At 35.7% G+C, this 21,468-nt stretch overlaps 3 protein-coding genes across 3 annotated transcripts; all 3 read left to right on the top strand.

The window, feature by feature from the left end:
* The first annotated feature begins 250 nt into the window (after window positions 1–250).
* Window positions 251–4,695, top strand: LOC107952264 (tryptophan--tRNA ligase, chloroplastic/mitochondrial). The gene is made up of 9 exons (XM_016887530.2): window positions 251–334; window positions 1,059–1,181; window positions 1,638–1,750; window positions 1,881–1,885; window positions 2,002–2,105; window positions 2,582–2,638; window positions 3,731–3,909; window positions 4,107–4,251; window positions 4,669–4,695. Exons 1-9 carry the CDS (start codon window positions 251–253, stop codon window positions 4,693–4,695), a joined length of 837 nt encoding a protein of 278 aa, XP_016743019.2.
* Window positions 4,674–8,903, top strand: LOC107951401 (histidine-containing phosphotransfer protein 4). The gene is made up of 7 exons (XM_016886449.2): window positions 4,674–5,385; window positions 7,061–7,248; window positions 7,961–8,091; window positions 8,162–8,230; window positions 8,340–8,411; window positions 8,543–8,615; window positions 8,707–8,903. Exons 2-7 carry the CDS (start codon window positions 7,189–7,191, stop codon window positions 8,740–8,742), a joined length of 441 nt encoding a protein of 146 aa, XP_016741938.1. The 5' UTR covers window positions 4,674–5,385; window positions 7,061–7,188; the 3' UTR covers window positions 8,743–8,903.
* A 6,297-nt stretch (window positions 8,904–15,200) lies between these two features.
* On the top strand, window positions 15,201–18,159 carry LOC107951395 (auxin-responsive protein IAA6). The gene is made up of 5 exons (XM_016886443.2): window positions 15,201–16,565; window positions 16,839–17,095; window positions 17,194–17,344; window positions 17,607–17,671; window positions 17,774–18,159. The coding sequence occupies exons 1-5, from the start codon at window positions 16,024–16,026 to the stop codon at window positions 17,824–17,826; spliced, it is 1,068 nt and encodes a 355-aa protein (XP_016741932.2). The 5' UTR covers window positions 15,201–16,023; the 3' UTR covers window positions 17,827–18,159.
* The last annotated feature ends 3,309 nt before the right edge of the window (window positions 18,160–21,468 follow it).

Genomic DNA, 21,468 nt, shown 5'->3' with positions numbered 1-21,468 from the left:
AATTTGAATCCCCTCATCTGAGAAAAGAAGTGAAAAAAATGGAGAGCGTAGTTGTCTCTCAATTTCTCATTCTTCTCATCGCCTCTCATCTTCGCTTTACTTCGTCTTTAAATCGGTGAAAACTAAATTTTATTTCCATTTTATTTTTTGGGGTTCGCTTTTGTATTAAACCAGGTCTTTTGGTGGATTTCGAGGTAAATACTTTAAAAATCTGAATTAATCCGTCATAATCGTGCTATAGACTGAGACAATGGCGCTTCAGGTTCTCCTGACTTTCTCTGCTATGTACTCGACATCAAACACGTTAAGTGATAACGAACAATATGGTATCATGGTATCAACAATGTAGCTACTTCTTTTGAAGTGTATGGAATAAAATTTGGCCTGTTTTTTTTAGTAACATTCATCGCTTTAGATGTTGCTGTGAGCACCGATGATATGTACTTTTGTCCTTGAGTAGTGAACTTTCCTAGATTTTCATGGTGAAATAGATAATGTGCCATATTTTACTTTTAACTTCTCCATATACTTGGTATTCTCGTGATAGGTCTTGAGAACGTCTCAAGATCAGGTTCCGTAGCAGGTTCTGGATGCCAAGTCATAGATTCATGAAATGGACAATTGAAAGCCTTCAATATTCTGGGTTTCAATGAGAACAGAATAAAATGAACTAGTTTAAGCTAGTGCGCGTCTTTGTTATTTTGACACTTACAAGGACCCTTCACTGTTACGGCTCTATCTTTACAGAACTCGTACGATTCTTTTTCATTATGGATTTCCTGCGGTATGTTTGAAATATTATCTACATGCAGGTTTCGCATTGATATTTTTTATCTCACAATCAACCATTATGTTGGGGTGCTTTTTAAAGCTAGATTCATCTTGGTTCTGGATGACTCTCGAGTTATTTTCAATTGATTCATTTTTTCCTTTACGTGTAGATTGCACTCAAAGGTTTGCTGCAACTTTTGGTCCTTCATGGTATTGTATGAGTCATTTAGCTGGATATTTGAAGTTCTGGTCGCTGAGAAATAAATCAATAACTGCATTTGGCCTAGGCTTCTGTCCTGGCGCAGTCACATGTTTTGAGCTCATGTGGAATTGATGCGCTACCAAGCTCTACCACACCAATTGGTTGGCTAAGCAGAATGATTCAGTTTAAAGAGAAATCTCGCAAGCTGGTGAGTTTTCAGATTTATGACTTGATCTCAGTAACTTATATTGATCTTGTCATTACTTATTACTATCATTGTAGCTTTGACATTAGTGTTTTGTACCATAACCTTTTACCAGCGTTAACAGGAGAAGAATTTGGCTGGCATCTGATAAACTTCTTTAGAAATCATCATTGAGCATCACCCCATATGCTTAGGTGCTGACAACGTTTTCCTCTTGTTCCTCTGTAATGGTTCTGCAGAGGTGAAAATGTTGGAGTTGCTTTATTGACCTATCCTGTTCTGATGCCTTCTGATAGTCTTTAGTAATAGGTGGTTCTGGGAACACGAGTATCATCTTTTATTTGAGCATGTCTAACAACTTTGATAGTTTGAATATCTTATTTGGAAAATGCTGATGATATTTTGATAAAGTGATTTGAAGATGCATGATTCATACACAATTGCGGCATGCATCTGCAGTCTGTTTTTGTCCCAGTTGGTGCAGATCAGAAGCAGCAGTTGGAGTTGACTCATCAGTTGGCTGATCGTGTTAACTATTTATGTGATGGAAGAAAGTGGAAAAAGCTGGGATGGTGAGAAATATATATCAATATATGTTTTTTTAAAGAGCTGATTCATTGTCATGTCTGTGCCTCTTGTTTGGCTGCTGTACATTATCATTGCTAAAGTTCTGATTCTTCTAATATTCTATTTTGGTCTCAGGTGTTGTGTTGATATTTTTAAGGTGCATTTTTATTCCAATTCTTGGTTTAGACCTTGCATAGAAACTTATGAAGCCTCTCAAATTTGAAGGGTTCTTATCTAAGTTTGCTCCCTTATGTAGGTTCTGAGTCCCCTAATACTCCAGCTGGAGTTCGACTTATGTCCCTCGGTGATTGTCTTGCAAAGACTACCAATCTATATTTAGATATGCAAAACTTGGATATGGTTGACAAATATAAGAGTTGCTGACCCATCCACCTCTTATATAGTGCAATTCCTCTTTGATGAACTACTTTGAGGGTGATCACATGGGAATTCTTAGCACTCTAAGAATCCAGCATATTCTTTTGAACTTCTGTTTCTATGGTGCTATTTTTCTCAGTGACTTAGGGTCTCAAAGTAATGGTTAAGTCTTAAGCTCTTGTAATAATATAGAATGGATAAACCAAACAGTCTTAAGGTGGCTTCAATAATCTCATAGTCACATATTCAATTAATGTAAGGCATTCTTTACCAAATTTTTCACTTCCATTGCTTATTCAATGTCATAACAGTGGTTTCTTCAAACTTTAACCTAGTTAATTGATATCTAAAATATGATAAAATGACCAGCAAAAAGAAAATAAATACTACTTGATGAAACTATTCTACCTTAGGTGCTTGTTCTCCAGAATGAATTTTTCTGATACTGACTGATATAGAATATGGGGGTTGAATTTATAGATCAGTCTGGAATAGATCTACTTGACCCCAAAGATGTGAGTGTTTAATACATTTCTGTGTTGTCTCTCCCTGCCGTTTGTCTGTTTGAAAATGATAAAGGTTTTATAAGTTACATGCATACTACAGTTGATGCTAGTAATTATGGGGATTTGACCTGAATTGGACTTCAAAAGCTAATTGTGAGTTGCTGTATTATAAGGGGAAAGGAATGGGTCTTGTGGACTATCTTACAGTGTCTTTTTCTTATGAGTTTATCTGATAAATTTAGTACTACCTTTTGTAATTAATGAATACTAGTATGACTTCATGCACTTAGTGATGCTATGGAAAAAGTTATGGTGATTAGCTGGTTCTAAAGTTCTGTTTTTACCCATATCCTTGCTTTGATCAAATAATCTCATTTTCTGGTGTAGGTTGTAGCAAACGAGATGAAGTGTTGCAAGACCGACACATTTCTGGTGTTAATTCCTAGGCTATGTTTTCCTTCTATTTCCATTTCTATTTTCTTGTCTACTTATTTCTCTATATGACAACAGAATCTAATGTGAAGTTCTCCCATATATAGTCTTGTTTGTGGCAATTCTTGTAGCCTGGAATTGACAATCCTGAACATCCTGAATGCAACAATCTTTCTTTCAATATATTAGCTAATTTCAATCATTACAAAAGAGGTTTGAAGATTAGGCATTTCTTACTGGAGTTTTAGTGCTTTATGTGCGTGACATTTTAAAGCATGACTTTCTGTTCTTGTCCATCCAAGAAAGTCTGCTCTATAGTAATTCCAAATTGATTACAAGCTCTTTGGACTAAGCTAACACTAAGCTGTTGAGTTGTTGATCTATTCTTTCTGGTTATAAATTTTGTTTCAAGAAAATGTGTCAGAGGATGCTCTATGCTTACGGTTTTCTGAATTTAATATGCACAGACAGAGTCTAGATAGCATATGATAGATTCAACACCTGATAACTGTCTTATATTTCTGTTATTATTTAAGGAAGTTGCTGAGGAATACCAAGATATGAACTAGGGAGCATTTAAAACCCTCCTAACAGTTGTCTTGGTTGATCATTTGCATCCTGTCCAGTTTCATTGCACTATGTAATGCTTTTCTTTGTTGTGCAAGATAGGAGTATTACATGCTATGCTGTTATGAAGCTGCCTATTGTAGATTAACAAACATAAAATCTGGTGAGGTCCATCTTGCTGCTTCAGTGTTGAACTCACATTGGTGCCTAGATGGTATTGATGTTTTATTGGATACCATCTTTGAGAGTAGTAACAGCACGAGTTCTATTGATTATAATTTGTATGTGCATGGAGATATATTTTTTGCTTGATGTGCATGAAGTTATTTTCAGCCAAAGTTGTGGTCATTTTTGGTCCAGTCATTTTGTTGATTTCCCCTACCCTGCCAATGGCTTTTGTTTTGAATTTCTCAAAGCTATTCGGTTTGTCTTCCATTGATGTTGTTTGATTATTATTATTATTATTATTATTCAGTAGGGTGTCCCCATCATTAGTCAGGTTTTCTGCTTTTGCTGGTTCGTTTGAGGAAATTATGTCTAATCCAGCTTATCTGGATGGAGTCTTGGCAGAAGGGCCTAAGAAAGCTGCAGTAGCTGGTGCTACTGTCATTAATGTATACCAGGCAATTAGATTCTTGCGTAGTTGAATGAAATGATTTGTCTACAAACCTCAATGTGACTTTTGGATGATTCATCGTCGCCCACAGTTTTTTGGAGTATATACCCATTCAAATGTTCTGAATGAATGCAAAAGTTATTCTTTGAAGGCCCACAAATTGTTTGATGGAGTTGCCTCTACCTCTTCTTTCCAGACAGGTGCCATTTATATCCCTTAATGTTCTTTAAAGTTGGTGTCTTAATACTTTCTTCCCTAGACATTTTAGCTACATAAAATACTCTGAGCCTAATGTTCTTTCAATTGTCACTTCTTTTTTTTCTTTCTCTTAGACTAGTTTGCAGTGGCTAATTTACAAATCCTTTAAGCTAATGCAACAGTTCTGACTGCTGGTTAATTTCTAATTCATTCTTTTATACTGCAGCTCAAGGATGCTATTTCATCAAACTGAATCATGTTTCTTAGTGATTGGTTTGACGTTTAAAGTGCTTTTTTTCTGAATAGACTTATAATACTGATAAGATATTGGGTTGTATGCTTTGGTCTTGGAAAGTACTCTCTAAAGTTGCCAAGTCATCTTTAAATGACATGGATGGAGAAAGCATACATAAATATTCCTCTAGCTTATCACAACTATTTTTGGGATGAAGGCTTAGTTGAGTTGATTCAGAAACTTCAAATTTTGGGTTTCTAAGAATTGTTTCTTTTTAAGCTTCCACCTTATTAGAAGCAAACCTGTCATTGCGTGTAGTGTTTATCATGTCCATGGTGGGATTCTTATCAGCATAGGTTACAATGATAGAAGAGCGAATATTGATCCTTCCGGTGAAAGTCAAATCAGCAATTCATGTTCTCATCCAATTCCACGTGTCCATATAGCCTTTCCTTTAACAAAAAAGATGTTATCAAGCATCTACTAAAGACCATTTGAGGGAGACAGTGAGAGGTCGATGCTCCTGTTAAACCCCCTTTTACCCCCTCTCCCACTCTTTCTTCAATGGGTGGCAACTGGCAAAGGAATAAAGGGAGCATCAGCATCCTTCTCAACTCTTCACTCTTTTAACTTTTCGCTAACAGTTACACAGGAGAGATGGACAGAGAAAGATACATGACAAGGACCACTGTCTGCTCATGTATAAAGGTAATGTTCTCATTCCAATCATTGACATAAATTTGGCCTCTTCTGTTTTCCTTTTCTGACTGCTCCATGATCCTTTTGGCATTTTAATCCTCTTTTGCTTAGAAGAACCAATGTTACTAAAAACAAACTAAACCTGAAGGTTATTAAGGAATTGTAGGTGTTTTTAGATAAAATGTACTTCATTAAGTTGTTGACTTTATCCAATCTTGATGGCAGCCATGCAGATTAAAGTTTTATTTAGAGGCATCACAGTTCTAGGTTAGCTAATGACCATGTGTTGCAACATTTACAAATATTTTGCTTATGGTGCTAGGTTAGTACATTCAACTTGCTCCACATTCCACTCCAAAATTAGATTTATCTGAAGAGGCTAGCTGCCCTGAAATCAGTAATCACTTTTTTCAGATAAGCAGAAATGGTTGCATTTAAATTTGCTGATTAGCTTTAGATCTGTAAGATGTTGTATTGTGAAGGTATAAGTGGAGACAGGCAGGTTGGCATAGCAGAATTCTTACGTACTGTCAACTTTAATCGATTCCCCTCTAGTTTTATGTAACAGAGTAGCCGTACGTTCTTCATGATTGAAATTCATTGCATGATTTGGTTTGTTCGACGGACACACACACACACACACATATATAGTATAATATACTGTAACTTTTGGGAAGGTTTCCGGTGCTGGTCGACAGCTGGAATTGAACACCGCAACAGGGACCTCACTCTGCTTTGGCCAACTTTTATTAGCCACGTCCCCATAACCAAAACCTCATCTTCAGCTTTAGGATTGGTAGCGGTCGATTCATTAAAGAAAAAAAAACGAATATTTCTTTGTTTTGCAGTTGGTCACGTGCTTGTCAGATATAAATGTTAAAGAGTTTAAATTATAATATTTAGATGACTATAAAATGTTGATTTTTTGATCTCCACTAATAATATATCACGTCATTTATTTTAAAAAATTTCCTAATTAATGCCATGTACTCCAACTCTAATTATTCTAATAATATCGGTAAAGCAAGATTATGGTTCAAAGTTTTTTAATGCACAAGTTTTTAAGTTTAGTGCTTAACGTTAATGATTTTAGTGTTTAGGTTTTGATTTAAAATTAGGATGTAGGATGGTAAAATTCAGAGTTAAGGGTATAGGGTAATGATTTTATTTGTTTAAAGTTTAGAGTTTGGAGTTTTTAAAAACTGATAAGAGTTAAATTGATGTTCATTAATGTGTTAAATTATTGATGAAATTCTAGATGAATATTTAAGGGATGGTTTAAAATAAGTATGTTACTAATCTGAAGTCTTTTTTTTAGTATGTTTCTAATCTAAGCTCTCTTTTTTCTTAAATCTTAATTATTATATTTTTGAAATTTTTAAAGTTTAAAATAAGACCCAATTCTTTATAATTTATATGTTTAATAAGTATAGAATTTTTTATATATATGGATGCTACGAAAAGCAATGCCTCCTAGGAATATCAAATTTCATCAACAATTCCTTTTTTCTTTTCAGTTCTTTTAGCCAAAACATTGAAAAAATCTCAATGGGTATCGTAGTCATAAATTTGACACGTAAGCCTCTTGATTTTTAACCTTCTTTTTATTTTTTGGTTATATTTTACCTTGTGTTAATTTTGACCGGGGATTCTCTTTCCTTTTCTTTTTATCACTCCCGTACAGAGGCCTTGTACTATAAATACAAAGGCATACCCTTGTCGTTGAGGGCAACACCACAAAGTAGAGCAAAGCTACGTTGAAATATCGGTTTTTTAGTACTTTTACAAAGGAAACGAAAACAAAGCCTGAGGATGGATAGGTATGGCATGCAAAACCAAATTGCCTGCATAAGAAGGTCTCTCTTTGATCAGGTCCTAGCTCTCTCTCTGCATCTCTCGTTTTCATTATTTTTTTATATCTTTAATCATCATTCACATAATAATTTAAACTGCATTGCATTGAAATGTGACGAAAATAATAATAAACTGAATCTAACCCGTCAATTTTTCTTTACTTTAGCCTTTAAAATGTCGACACTATTTTTTTTTTTTTTTGGAAAATCGGTTGCTTGAGAATTAAGTCTATGTGATATATCTTGGATGGTTTTGTTTAACTTGAAGCCCACTCCAAGAATTTTTCAAGAATATGCAATCCAATGTTAGGGGAACAAAATAATCCCTAAGCAAAAGAAAAAGTGTAGCACCACTCCCTGTTTCTAACCTCAATGAATTTCAAAATCTTTTCTTTTGGGAAAATTTTCAGTTTTTACCTTTCGAATTTGCTTAATTTGCACTCATGCTTTTAATTTTTTTTCTTCTTTCCTCTACTTTTGTTTTATTACTTTCACTTTTCTTAATTTTTAACTATACAAACACTTTTAACTAAAAATATGAACATATTTGTTTTTCACGAATTGCACATTTTCATCTTACTTGTCTAACACAAATCCTTGCATATCATTAGTATTTGATTCAAGCATTGCTACTCAATAGCGTGCCATGTAAATTTTTTCTACGTTTCTTTCATATGCTCAATATTTACAGTCAAATCAAGTAAAATGTGCTTATTGAAACATTGTTGTAGGGTTACCTTGACGAGCAATTCATCCAGCTAGAGGAGTTACAAGATGATGCCAACCCTAATTTTGTACAAGAAATTGTCACACTTTTTTACACTGACTCGACTAGGTTGATTCAGAACATCGAACTGACACTGTAAGGGTTCACTATACATATATAAACGTCAATAAGGTTAAGATTACAACACATATATCCATGCATGCAGGAATAGTAGGCCTATTAACTTCAGTAAACTTGATGATTACATGCACCAATTCAAGGGTAGCAGCTCCAGGTGAATTCTTAAATACCCACATTAGAAAATAAGAAGAAAAAGTGAATTGATGTTACTAGTTTTATTAGTAGCAATGTAATTATTGTGCTAACTTATGATTTACTTGTAGCATTGGAGCTAAAAAGGTGACCAGTGAATGCGCAGTGTTCAGACAATACTGCGCTGCAGGAAATGCTGAAGCGTATATTTCTTCTCTACTTCCTCATATATATACGGATTAGTATATTGCCTAACTGAACTTAAATTTGGTATTCTGAATTAAACTGTTAACCCTTTCTAAAGTGAATTCAATATCTTTATTCTTTTTTATAGATGCATTAGGAATTTTCAACATATCAAGCAAGAGCATGCAATCTTGAGGAAGAAGCTCGAATTTTACTTTCAGGTCTCACTTTTTTTTTATATATCCCATTATTTATACGGACACCAGCATATTTATAACTTCTAATTGAACTAATTTGTCCGGTTTTATTTAGATGATGGGACAGGCTGCAGTTGCTCAAACAACATGAGAGTGCCCTGTAAGTCAGATGCTAATGGCGATATACTGGCCTTCACTAGAACCAGTTCATTTCTATAGAAACTAGGTTTCATGTTGTAAATGAAGCATAAGCAATAATGACTTGAATATCTAAATATTATCAATAATAAGATGCCAGGTTATATATTCTAATTCTTGTTTATCAAGTTGTTCCCCTGCGCCTGCCAAAACTCCTTTCTATTACTTGGTGGGTTGGCAGGAAAATATACACACACTCAGCGCGCTCGCACACATACAGTAAATGCATCACTAGCTTTATGGAAAGTTGACAGTCTGTTGAACATGGACTGTAAAGCAACAAAGGAGCAACTTGGTGTATTTTGTTTATTTTGTTTATTTTTAATATTTGTAATGATAGCTATAATTGAAACAAGTTGATATGCAACTTGGTGCTTTCATAATGATAGCTATAATGCTTTCATCTTTTTAATTATTAATTGGCAAGTTGCCAAATTTAGTGGAAATTGTTAGGTAAACATTCCACTTTTGTAACTCTATATTTTGAAATGAAATGAAAATGGTATCATCATTCGGTTTCAATCAAACATATTTTTTTTTCCTTTTGCTTGTCAACCGAGAGCTTATGCTCTTGATGCTTTGTGTTTTTCTGCTTGCTGTTTGAAGAGCTTATGCTCTTAGTGTTTCATTGTTTGGTTGTTGCTGCCATTTTATCTAACAAATGGTAATCAGAGCATCCTATCTTTGAGGACCTTTGTGGTTTTGTTTTAGTTTTCAAAACAAAGTCAGTTTTGCTTCTGCAAAATCAGTTTCAGCAACATGAGCTTTGCACCTCCTCCACCACCAATTTTTGCTGGAGAAAACTACCACATTTGGATAGTTAAAATGAAAACTTACCTCCAAGCACTTGATCTGTAGAGTGCAGTTGAAAATGATGTCGAGCCACTACCATTGAGAGCAAATCCAACCATTGCTCAGATCAAGCAACATGGTGAGGAGCGAGCCAAGAAGCATAAAGCCATGGCCTGCCTACAGAATGGAGTGTCTGATGTAATTTTTACTCGCATCATGGCCTGTGACTCACCCAAACAAGCTTGGGACAAGCTGAAAGAGGAGTTCATGGGATCAGACAAGACAAGGCAGCAACAAGTAATTAATCTTAGAAGGGAGTTTGAAAATTTGAAGATGAAGGAGTCAGAAACTATCAAGCAATATTCTGATAGGATTATGGCTACTGTCAATAATATTAGACTCCTTGGAGAAGATTTCAGTGACAGCAGGGTTGTTGAGAAGGTTATTACCACCTTACCTGAAAGGTTTGAGTAAAAAATCTCCTCATTGGAGGACTCGAGAGATCTCACAACCATTTCTTTGTCTGAGTTGGTTAACTCACTTTATGCACTTGAGCAGAGAAGAGCAAGTAGGCAGGAGGAAAGTCCTGAAGGTGCTTTTCAAGCAAAGATCAGAGAAGGCTCCAGCTCAAGTCAGAAAGCTAAGAAGCCTTGGTTTGAAAAGAGGGAAAGATCCAAGAAAGATGTCGGTAGAAGGAGGTTTCCACCATGCGTTCACTGCAAGAAGACTAACCATTTGGAGAAGTATTGCTGGAACAAACCAGACATCCAATGCAAGAGCTGCAAGCAGTATGGTCATCATGAAAAGATTTGTAGAAATCAAGAAAAGTCACAAACTCTGTCAGTACAAGCCAAGACTGCTGAAGATCTTCAAGCTCAGGAGGAGCATGTCTTCACTGCCTCATGCTCTACAACCACAAGCAAATCCAAATGCAGTTGGCTTGTGGATAGTGGCTGCTCACATCACATGGCATCAAATGAGAACCTGTTCAAGGATCTTGACAGGAGTTTTGCTTCAAAGGTCAGAATAGGCAATGGGAATCTGATTGAAGCTAAAGGCAGAGGTGATGTTGTGATCAACACTAGTTCAGGTAACAAGGTTATTTCAGATGTGCTTTATGTACCTGAAATAGATCAAAATCTACTTAGTGTAGGTCAGCTGGTTAAGAAAGGCTACTCTCTAGTTTTCAAGAATGATTCTTGTGTTATTAATGATATTCTTGGTAGAGAAGTTGTTTCAGCACCCATGGCAGATAGGTGTTTTATGTTGGATGTGAGCCAACTTGAGAGAAGAGCCTATACAAGTTCAGTTGACAATGCTGATCTGTGGCATAGAAGATTTGGCCATGTCAATTTCAGGTCACTCAATTTGCTGCACAAGATGAGTTTGACAGAGGACATGATTAAGGTTGATGCAAATGAGTCTGTTTGTGAAGTATGTCAGCTTGGTAAACAGGCCAGGTTGCCTTTTCCAGTAAACCAAGCATGGAGGGCTCGAGAAATACTTGAATTGGTGCACTCAGATGTCTGTGGACCAATGAAGACTCCTTCACTGAATGGCAGTAAGTATTTTATACTGTTTATTGATGATCTGACCAGATTTTGCTGGGTTTATTTCATGAAACAAAAGTCAGAAGTGTTTGAAGTTTTTGGAAAGTTCAAGGCATTGGCAGAAAATCAAAAGGCTGCAGGATTAAGGCCTTGAGGACAGACAATGGTTCTGAATACTTGTCTGAAAGATTTCAGAAGCTATGTGAGCAGGCTGGGATTCATCATCAATTGACCACAGTGTATACTCCTCAGCAAAATGGAGTATGTGAAAGGAAGAACAGAACAGTGATGAACATGACCAGGTGTTTGTTGTTTCAAAGCAAGCTTCCAAACATTTTTTGGGCTGAAGGTGTCAACACCTCAGTGTACCTGCTCAATAGGCTGCCAACACATGCTTTAAATGATAAAACTCCTTTTGAAGCATGGTATGATCTTAAACCAACAGTTTCCCATTTAAAAGTGTTTGGTTGCATGTGTTTTGTACTTGTCCCTGCAGAAAGAAGAACCAAGCTTGAGAAGAGATCAGTTCCTGGTATATTTGTTGGCTACAGTAGCTGCAAGAAGGGCTACAGAGTATTTGATCTTTCAACCAAGAAGATTTTGGTAAGCAGAGATGTCAAATTCGATGAAGGAAGGTTTTGGAGTCTAGATGGCTCTAACACAAGTCAGTTTGAAGAAGAGCAGATTGACAACAATCTGGAATTGGCAGAAAATGAAGTCAGTAATGCCAATGTAGATGATACTCCTGTGAGAGGGACCAGGTCTATTGCTGATATCTACCAAAGATGCAATGTGGTCATTGTTGAGCCTTCAAGCTATGAAGAAGCTGCAACAAGCAGGAACTGGAAGAAGGCTATGGAGGCTGAAATCGACATGATCCATAAGAATGACACTTGGGATCTGGTAGACAGACCTGATCAGAAGAAGGTCATAGGTGTCAAATGGGTTTTCAGGACCAAATTCAATGCTGATGGCTCTTTGAACAAGCACAAGGCAAGGTTTGTGGTGAAAGGGTACAATCAACAGTTTGGCATTGATTTTGAGGAGACATTTGCTCCAGTAGCAAGGCTGGACACCATAAAGCTCCTGTTTGCTTTGGCTGCACAGAAACAGTGGAAGGTCCATCAGCTTGATGTCAAGTCAGCTTTCCTGAATGGCTTCCTAAAAGAGGAGATTTATGTTGAACAGCCTGATGGATTTAAAGTCCAAGGAAAGGAGGACAAGGTTTACAAGCTGAAGAAGGCACTCTATGGACTAAAACAGGCTCCTCGAGCCTGGTATGACAGGATAGATGCTTACCTGTCTAAGCTCAATTTCGAGAAAAGTTTGAGTGAGCCAACTTTGTTTATAAAGAAGTCCAAAGATGAGACTTTGCTGATTGTCTCAATATATGTAGATGATCTATTAGTGACTGGAAGCAGGGTCGATTTGATTCAGGAGTTCAAGAAGAATATGCAAGACATGTTTGACATGACAGACTTGGGAATCATGACTTACTTCCTTGGTATGGAAGTAGACCAGTCTGATCAAGGCATTTTTATCAGCCAGCATGCATTTGCCTTGAAAATTCTCACTAAGTTTCATATGGAAAACAGCAAACCAGTGAGCACACCATTAGCTGTGGGAGAGAAACTAAGCAGCTTTGGAAATGAAGAAAAGGTAGATGAAAAGGAGTATAGAAGCCTGATTGGATGTTTACTTTACTTGACAGCAACCAGACCTGACCTTATGCATTCAGTTAGTCTACTGTCTAGATTCATGCACAGTTGCAATACAACTCATTTGAAAGCAGCAAAGAGAATACTCAGGTATGTCAAAGGTACTTTGAAGTTTAGTGTAATGTTCAAGAAAGGAAGTGAGCTGAAATTAACTGGCTACTCAAATAGTGACTGGGGTGGATCAGTTGATGATATGAGAAGTACTTCAGGCTACTTCTTTACACTTGGTTCGGGAGTTTTCAGTTGGAGTTCAAAGAAGCAACAAACTGTTGCTCAGTCTACTGCTGAAGCCGAATACATAGCAGCAGCTGCAGCAGTGAATCAAGCCATTTGGCTTAGGAAGTTGCTATGTGATTTGAATGAAGAACAGCTCGAGTCTACTGAAATTTTGGTGGATAACCAGTCAGCAGTTGCCATCTCTAAAAATCCTGTTTTTCATGGCAAAACCAAACATTTTAAGCTCAAGTTTTACTTTGTTCGAGAAGTTGTCCAATCCAAAGAAGTGAGTTTAATACATTGCAGCTCACAAGATCAATTGGCTGACATTTTGACAAAGCCTCTTGGCACAATCAAGTTTGAATTTCTAAGGAAATCAATTGGTGTTTGTTGCCTACAGTCCAAGGAGGAGTGTTGAACATGGACTGTAAAGCAACAAAGGAGCAACTTGGTGCATTTTGTTTATTTTGTTTATTTTTAATATTTGTAATGATAGCTATAATTGAAACAAGTTGATATGCAACTTGGTGCTTTCATAATGATAGCTATAATGCTTTCATCTTTTTAATTATTAATTGGCAAGTTGCCAAATTTAGTGGAAATTGTTAGGTAAACATTCCACTTTTGTAACTCTATATTTTGAAATGAAATGAAAATGGTATCATCATTCGGTTTCAATCAAACATATATTTTTTTTCCTTTTGCTTGTCAACCGAGAGCTTATGCTCTTGATGCTTTGTGTTTTTCTGCTTGCTGTTTGAAGAGCTTATGCTCTTAGTGTTTCATTGTTTGGTTGTTGCTGCCATTTTATCTAACACAGTCTCAGTGGCCTGAATTCAAGTTCCATATTAAGGGTGTCCTTGGAGGAAGGTCATGGTCTTCCTCGCACTTTGAAGTTGAAATGGTGTTTGTCAGATTTAACTATACTATTAAAGTTGGCTCGTGTACCTTGAGAAATTTTGAATTTGGGAAGCCTTTGGGGCTTTGGTTGTTGGACAGACAGCCTCCCAGATTTCCCAATTGAATCCACTCACATGATTCTAGTATTGTTGATGTGTTTTCTGGGCCCAAATTTGCACAATATATCCTTACATCCAATCAACATTTAAAAGCTGTATCACAAAAGAACCTTTGCACAGTGTTTTGTCTTGTAAGTATCTGGTAAATCATCATTTGTAAGTAAAATCAAACTACAATTTCTCTTGCAGCAAATCGAATCTCTTATATACTATACATCAGACAATTTTTTTCCTTAAAAGTCTTAGTAGAAGATGATTAACATGGCAGATACAATCGATTTTACAGGTTAAAAAACTAAACGATTTTAAGCATATTTGATGTTAGTTTTAGTTGTAATTATGAATTAAGAAGAGGGATTTGGTTGGTTAGTAATTAGTAGCAGGCAAACTTGTAATCATAATAAAGATCATGAAGTATAAAGAGAAGAAAAAGAAAAGGTCCAAAAAGGCTCCTCTTAAAGTGAAGTTGGGAATTATCAGGTCACGCAGTGATCGATCATATCTTAATAAGTGGGATATTAGGGCTCCACCACCATTAACAGATGGTGAGCTCAAAAGCCTTCGTTGTTCTGCTAATAATAATGATGCCAAGACTTTAGTTTTGTTTTACTTTCTCTTTTTTCTCTCCCAACTATATTCATTGAACATTTCCACTGCCTACTTTGGATAGAAGACAAATACGTATATATACACCATTTAAATAGTGGCTGTAACATGACAATATAGTTATTAATTTACGATTCGGGTTTTCTTCATTGTCGATATTCATTGTAATTTTACTGTAATAACATTCGTTGCATCTACAATCATTATAAACAAACAAAATGACTAAAACCATGTTTGGGGTCTCAATTTGAATCCTTATTTATATATGTATATATAGCAACTCGTTAATAATAACTTTCATTTTCTGAAATGCTAAACCCATCAAGGCAAAAGGTAGGCGTCTCCACCCATCCATGAAACGCGGATTGCAGAAAGCATGCTTGAAAGAGTATTAAGAGTCAACAGTTTAATAATGACAAAACCGAAGGCATTTGTAAAATGTATGTAATTATTACTTTTTGGAGTTCTCTTTTAAATCAAGACCTTATCAATATTCTAGCTTTTCAGTTCAACTATGAAAGAAAATATTTCCTTGTTTTCTACACATGAGAGGAGTTGACTGGGTTTACTTATACTACTTCTAACCAAACTGTAGTTAAATACAACAAATGGTTCATTTTCTTTCTTCTTTTGAACCATTATGAATGTGAGTATCCGCGTACACACACACACACACACATATAAGATTGTTTTTATGGGAAATCAGTAGAGGATATGTATTCAATCAAATGTATAATGTATGCATCAAGTTGTTTTCATTATATATGAATGGAAATGAACAGTGATACTGTCCTTATCATTTGCAATGTCTATCTATCTGCCTAAAAGCCTAGGATAAGGCATCATAAAGAGTCTAGGCTACCCATTTGGTTCTTGACAAAAAAGGAGAAAGAACAAAGTTGTCTTGTCTAGGTTATGCATCACCATTATGTGCAAGCTGTTCTGTCTGCAGTTTTCATTTGTCTGTCCTAAACTCAGTCTCCAGAGGAAACTAGGAGAGCAAACTTGAAAGAAGTTAAAAAGAGCCACACCTAGCTATATTTCCCCCCACAAGCTTGTCATATATCAATAAGTAATTTTATTCCCATATATTGCCTTTCTCCATGGAAATGCAACAAATTTTTATATATATAGGCCGGTGAAGTACTTAGATATTTTGGGTTGTTGTTGGTTTAGCCTTTAGGTAGACACAAGTAGGCATATTTAATCCTATTATGTGTTTCAGTATTGTCTCTGCACTTATCTTCCACTGAGTTAAGTCTTTTTCTCTAAGAACCAAAACATTGTTTCCTAGTTCAACAAGCTAGAATCACTTTCATATATTCCCCTTCTTATGGTGACTGATAAGATGGTGGATTATCCTCAGTTTCTTAATCTTATGAACAAAGAATGGCTAGTAAATCATAAAGTCTCAGAGGACAAGAAGTTGGAACTGAGGCTTGGTCCACCTGGGGAAGCTCTAGACGACAACAGAAATACAACTCATGGAACAAAGAGAGCTTTCCAACACACAGCTGAAACAAGAACAGGAGAGAAAGAGTGGCCCATAGATACTACCAAAAACCAATGCCAAAAGATTTCTTGTATCGAAAAAATAGGTGATAAAGTTAATCTTCCTCCAACTCCATGGTCCTCAGGCTCTACAATATATTCTGCGTTTTCTAAAGACACCAAGGAGGAGCCACAACATTCAAAGGCTTCATTTTTCCAGAACTTACCAGTCTCCAAGAAGCTTGCTGGAATGGCTGAAGACTTTAAGCAGCCATGTAGCCCTAGGATGGCAGTGGGAGAGGTTCAGTTTGCTGATGGGAAAGCATGTTGTAGTCTTGCTACTGCTGATCCAGATGCCTCCACTAACATTACCTCCAATAAAAGGTTGTTATTCCTTTAACTTTTTATACCTTGTTTGTGTCATTTTACTACTTGGTTCATAACAAAAGCCATAGAAAAACTATTACTCTGATCTTTAAATAAGATAAAAGAAAGGGTAGAAAACTGTATTTTCTAAGTTAAAAAACAAAGTATATTTAAATGTAGATAACTTTCAGCTAAGAGCTGAGCATGGTTTGATTCAAGCACGTTAGCCCTTGGCTGATGCCATTCAAGTATGATAATTTTTCTTCTTATTTACTGCCTAAAAATGAGCAGAATTGAATATTCCCCAGTTGTGGGGTGGCCTCCAATTCGATCATTCCGGAAAAATATTGCGAGCAACAGCTTGTCCAAGCCAGCTTCCTCAAATGACAAGGACACTGGAGGAAAACCAGAAAATCCCAAAACTCAGTTATTTGTAAAGATCAACATGGAAGGAATCCCTATTGGAAGGAAAGTAAATCTCAGTGCCTATAACAGCTATGAGGAACTCTCACTTGCTATAGATGATCTATTCAGTGGTTTGCTCGCAGGTTAGTCTATAAACCAGATAATACTAAATGTCCCTTCTATCACCCTTAATTATATCTTCCTTTATGTTAGCTTGTTCTGTTTTATAATTATATCTTAGCTCAAAGAGATCCATCTGCCACCCAAAACGAAAGCAAGGCCAAGGAATCAGCGAAAGCAGAGGCTGGTCCGTTAGCTGGAAGTGGGGAATATACTCTAATTTATGAAGATGATGAAGGAGACAGGGTCCTTGTTGGTGATGTCCCATGGAAGTAAGCATTTTTCTCTGTAACAGGCCTTAAAAAGTGAATATTTCAACTGCTATTCAACTGCAAATTTCAAGACAAGAACATCGGTTTCTTCAAGATGAAAACTAGCTGGCATACTATCGATAGTTCAGCCTCATGGTTACCTTTACATAAACTTGAATCAAACTATATATATGTATACATATAAATTATTTCTTTTTATGAAAATTTATATTTTAATTTTGGCTCCGATAGTTTTGATCCTGGAATTCATATATTTTGGCAGCATGTTTGTTTCCACTGCAAAGAGGTTGCATGTATTGAAGAGTTCTGAACTTTCAACTCTACAAAGTAAGCTGTACCCTTTTTTTTTTTTCATTTTATCATGAAATTTATAAAACTGAAAGTATTGACCAAATTTCTAAGAACTATGGTGAACTTGGGTGCTTTCAGTTTGCAGCAATGAGAAAGAAAAGGCGCCATTTGATCCTGCTGTTCATATTTGAAGTTAACATTTAAAAGAGGGTGCATTTTCTTATGTTTCAAGTGAAGAAGTTGTGGCGGCATGAAAGATTGGGGTTTCAAAACTACAAATCTATGATTTGCAATCCATTTCATGAAAGTTGGTATATGAGCTATGATGTTCATAGAATAAGTTTGTGAATATATTTTGATGGATTTCAAATTTAATGTTGTTCTCCCTTTTTATGTACTTGTAGAGGTCAACTAGGTATTTGGAAATGGAAACTTGATGGGACTTTATAATCTCTTTTGAAATGCTTGTAATTGACTTTTAAGATTTTGTTTTAATGATGTTTAGAATGTTTTGTTTTCTAAAATGGAAGGACTATTACTGTTTTTTTTTTTTTTTGGCTGTTGATTGAGAGAGATATTAGTTTCAAAGTAGCCAAAGTCCACCCTCATAAGCATTGCAAAGAGAGGGGAATTGTCCATTTTGCATCAGATTTGCAGCAACTGTATCAAACCACTTCTGAAATTCAGGAGGACAAAGATTGGCTGAACTCCCCTAGTGGCTTGCGTTGCAAGAAAAGGAAGAAAATTAGTTAGTTGCCACCACCACTACTTCATTCCTTCACTAAAGGGTACTATATGTATTAAATTATTAATTAAGCACAAGTTAATCGGACAATTGGAAAATAATTAAAATTTTATTCTATTTAAAAAATAATAAATATTATTTTCAGGTTTATTTTCTCTTTTATATTATATATATAACTAAGAATAAATATGCAATTTAAACCTAAGATATCAAAATCCGAAAATCTTAATTTTGTTATTTCGATCAAGATCTCATTTATTCTTACATAAAATTTAAAAAGTATATCTTATATAATTTTTTTCACTCAAATGGTGGGTATGGCATAATGTAGTACTTATACAAAATACTTATTTAACTTGATGTCACAATTTAATCAATTTAATCGAGTATTAACTCAATTAAAAAATTAAATAAATAACATTTTTTCTTTAAATCAAATCTACTTGAGTGTAAATATTTTTTCAGATTTTTTAAAAATAATGAAATTAAAATCATTATTTCCAAAATATAAAAGAAATATTTAATACTAAATATTATTTTATTGAGTGTGACGAATATTAGTATTTATATAAAATATATTCCGAAATCCAAATTTTGAGGTTTCTCCTGCCGCCAGGTTAATAACTCCAATTCCACCTTAAAATTCCTCAAGCTTACCAATCATCACAGCGAAAAGACCTCACCAAGTTGACTTGAAATATGTATTAATTTATTTTTCACAACTATTTGATGCACTAATTAACTGTTTTACTAACTATCCACTCAATATGACATCTATATTAATTATAGAATTGGTATTTAAACTTGTTTATTTTTCTCAGATTAATATTTATAGGTTTCTTTTTGTCCCATATTGGTGCTCGATTTTTTCACTATATTAATAATCAAGCCTAATGTCATTACCTTTTCGCCGACATGGCAACACTAGCATTCGCGCACCACCATGTGGATTGCTATTTGCAATTTTTCTTTTCGTCTATTTATCCTTTCATTTTTTTCACCTTTTGTCCCCATTTATTTTATTTCTTCTTTTATTTGTCTTTCTCTCTTCTTCTGTCGAAAATCCTATCATCTTTGCTTCTATTGACATGAGCCACCACTCTCCGATATGAGCAGTGGTTCTCAAACTTTCACCCATGTTAAGAGGAAGAATCAATTGGAGAAAAATTGAAAGGGATTAACTTTTATCCCTCTCTTGTCGAATTGCTTCACTTATTTCCATTATTTTTCTTTGATTGGTTTTGGGATCCTGAGATATCTTGTCGTTTTGGCCAATCTCTTCTTCTAGGGAATAATCCAGCATTTTTAGGAAGCCTTGATTGGCGAAAACGATAGGGTGGCTTGAAATTGAAAGATGAGATGGTAAAATTGTCGGGTAGTTCGTCGAGAGCTTCGTGAACCCATTGGAAGTAACGAGGGTTGAAAGATTGTTGTATTAAACTCAATTTAGGTACAAAGCTCAATAATCAAATCACCACCCAATTTTTATGGGTGAAAAAGGAAAACATAAATTTTTTTTCAATATTTCTTTTAAACCCCAATTCAATATTTAAAGACATACAATATTGTTTGGCTCCAAAGAATCAAAGGTTTCATTAACACAACATGCAAATTTTAAATCCAAAAAAATTGCAATAAATCTACCTTGAAAAAAAACCGACAACCTTTGCAGAAGATGGTTTCTTGTTTAAAGAGAACTTAAACATTGAAGTACAAAATAGGCTTTAGCATATATTTGGACTTAAAAAGAGAGAATTGAAAATGGTTTGGAGAAGAAAAATTGGTAGGTGGAAGCTGTTAGCAAGGATTTTTTGAAAAAATAAGTGAAGGGAAAGAATAAGAGAAGGAGAAAAGAATCTCGTTGTTATCATTGTTGTCGTATTAGTAGAATGGGAAAAAAGAGAAGGGAATCTCCAACTCTGGTGTCGTCGTTGGTTGGAGAGCTCACCGGAGGAGGCCAGACAGGTGAAGAAGCAGGGTGATTAGGGTTGGAAAAATAGCGGTCCATGTGGTGGCGCACAGATGGCTAGTGTAACACCCCGAACCCGAGACCGTCACCGGAGTCGAATACGAGGTGTTGACAGACTTTTAAAAATTTTTTTCAGACACTGTCCAGTCTGAGTACTAGTCGCTTCAAAAATCATATCTTGAGTTTCACAACTCGAAAATCAGTTTGGTGATTTTTCCCTGAAACTAGACTCATGTCCCCACCTATTTATTTTTTTCTAGAATTTTTGGTCGGGCCAATTAGTACAGTTTATTAGTCAAAGTCTCCCATGTTACAGGGGTCGACTACACTGACCTCTTCCCATTACGACTTGGATATCTCTCTGCACAGAGCTTCAATACTGATGCCGTTTGTTTCTATGAAAACTAGACTCAGAGAGGAAACCACGCATATATGGTATGACCCCTAATTATCTCTGGTCAATTTATAGTGAATTTCCAAAGGCGGAACAGAGAATCCAGAAACTGTTCTGGCCCCGTTCCACAAGAACCCGAATATCTCTTACTGTACTGTTCATATGATTGTTTCGTTACTTCCATATGAAAGTAGGTTCATCAAGGTTCGATTACATAATTTATTCACTATTTAATTCCACTCCTACTAATTTTTGTGATTTTTCAAATCTACACCACTGTTGCTGTCAGCATCTGTTTTCAAGGTAAACTTTACCTATTTTGTGGTTACCATGGACTAACTAGGGTTTTGCCATACATAGGTCCACATGTGATCATATTTAGCCATTCCAATGGCTGATCATTAGCCCAACACTTCCATTTCAAACCATAGTCACATCGTGAAACCATATATACATACATAAACACAAATGGTCTAATGCCATACTCCACTTCTACGAGCCATTTTCGCATGGCTTTACACACATACATCACAATAAGAACTTAAACAACAGGGGGGTAGTCCTATACATGCCATATCCAGAGTTCAACTAAAAGAGTACCAAAAGAGCTTTGATAGTGTAGATGACTTCGACTTCGCTGATCCCGAATCCGATAGCTAACGAACAAAATCTATAAAACAGAGAGCCAAAGCAACCGGGTAAGCATTTTAAGCTTAGTAAGTCTC

Source organism: Gossypium hirsutum, chromosome A05 (assembly GCF_007990345.1).
Source record: "Gossypium hirsutum isolate 1008001.06 chromosome A05, Gossypium_hirsutum_v2.1, whole genome shotgun sequence".
Taxonomy (NCBI): domain Eukaryota; kingdom Viridiplantae; phylum Streptophyta; class Magnoliopsida; order Malvales; family Malvaceae; genus Gossypium; species Gossypium hirsutum.
The sequence above is the reverse complement of the archived record's forward strand: the minus strand, read 5'-3'. Positions and strand labels throughout refer to the sequence as shown.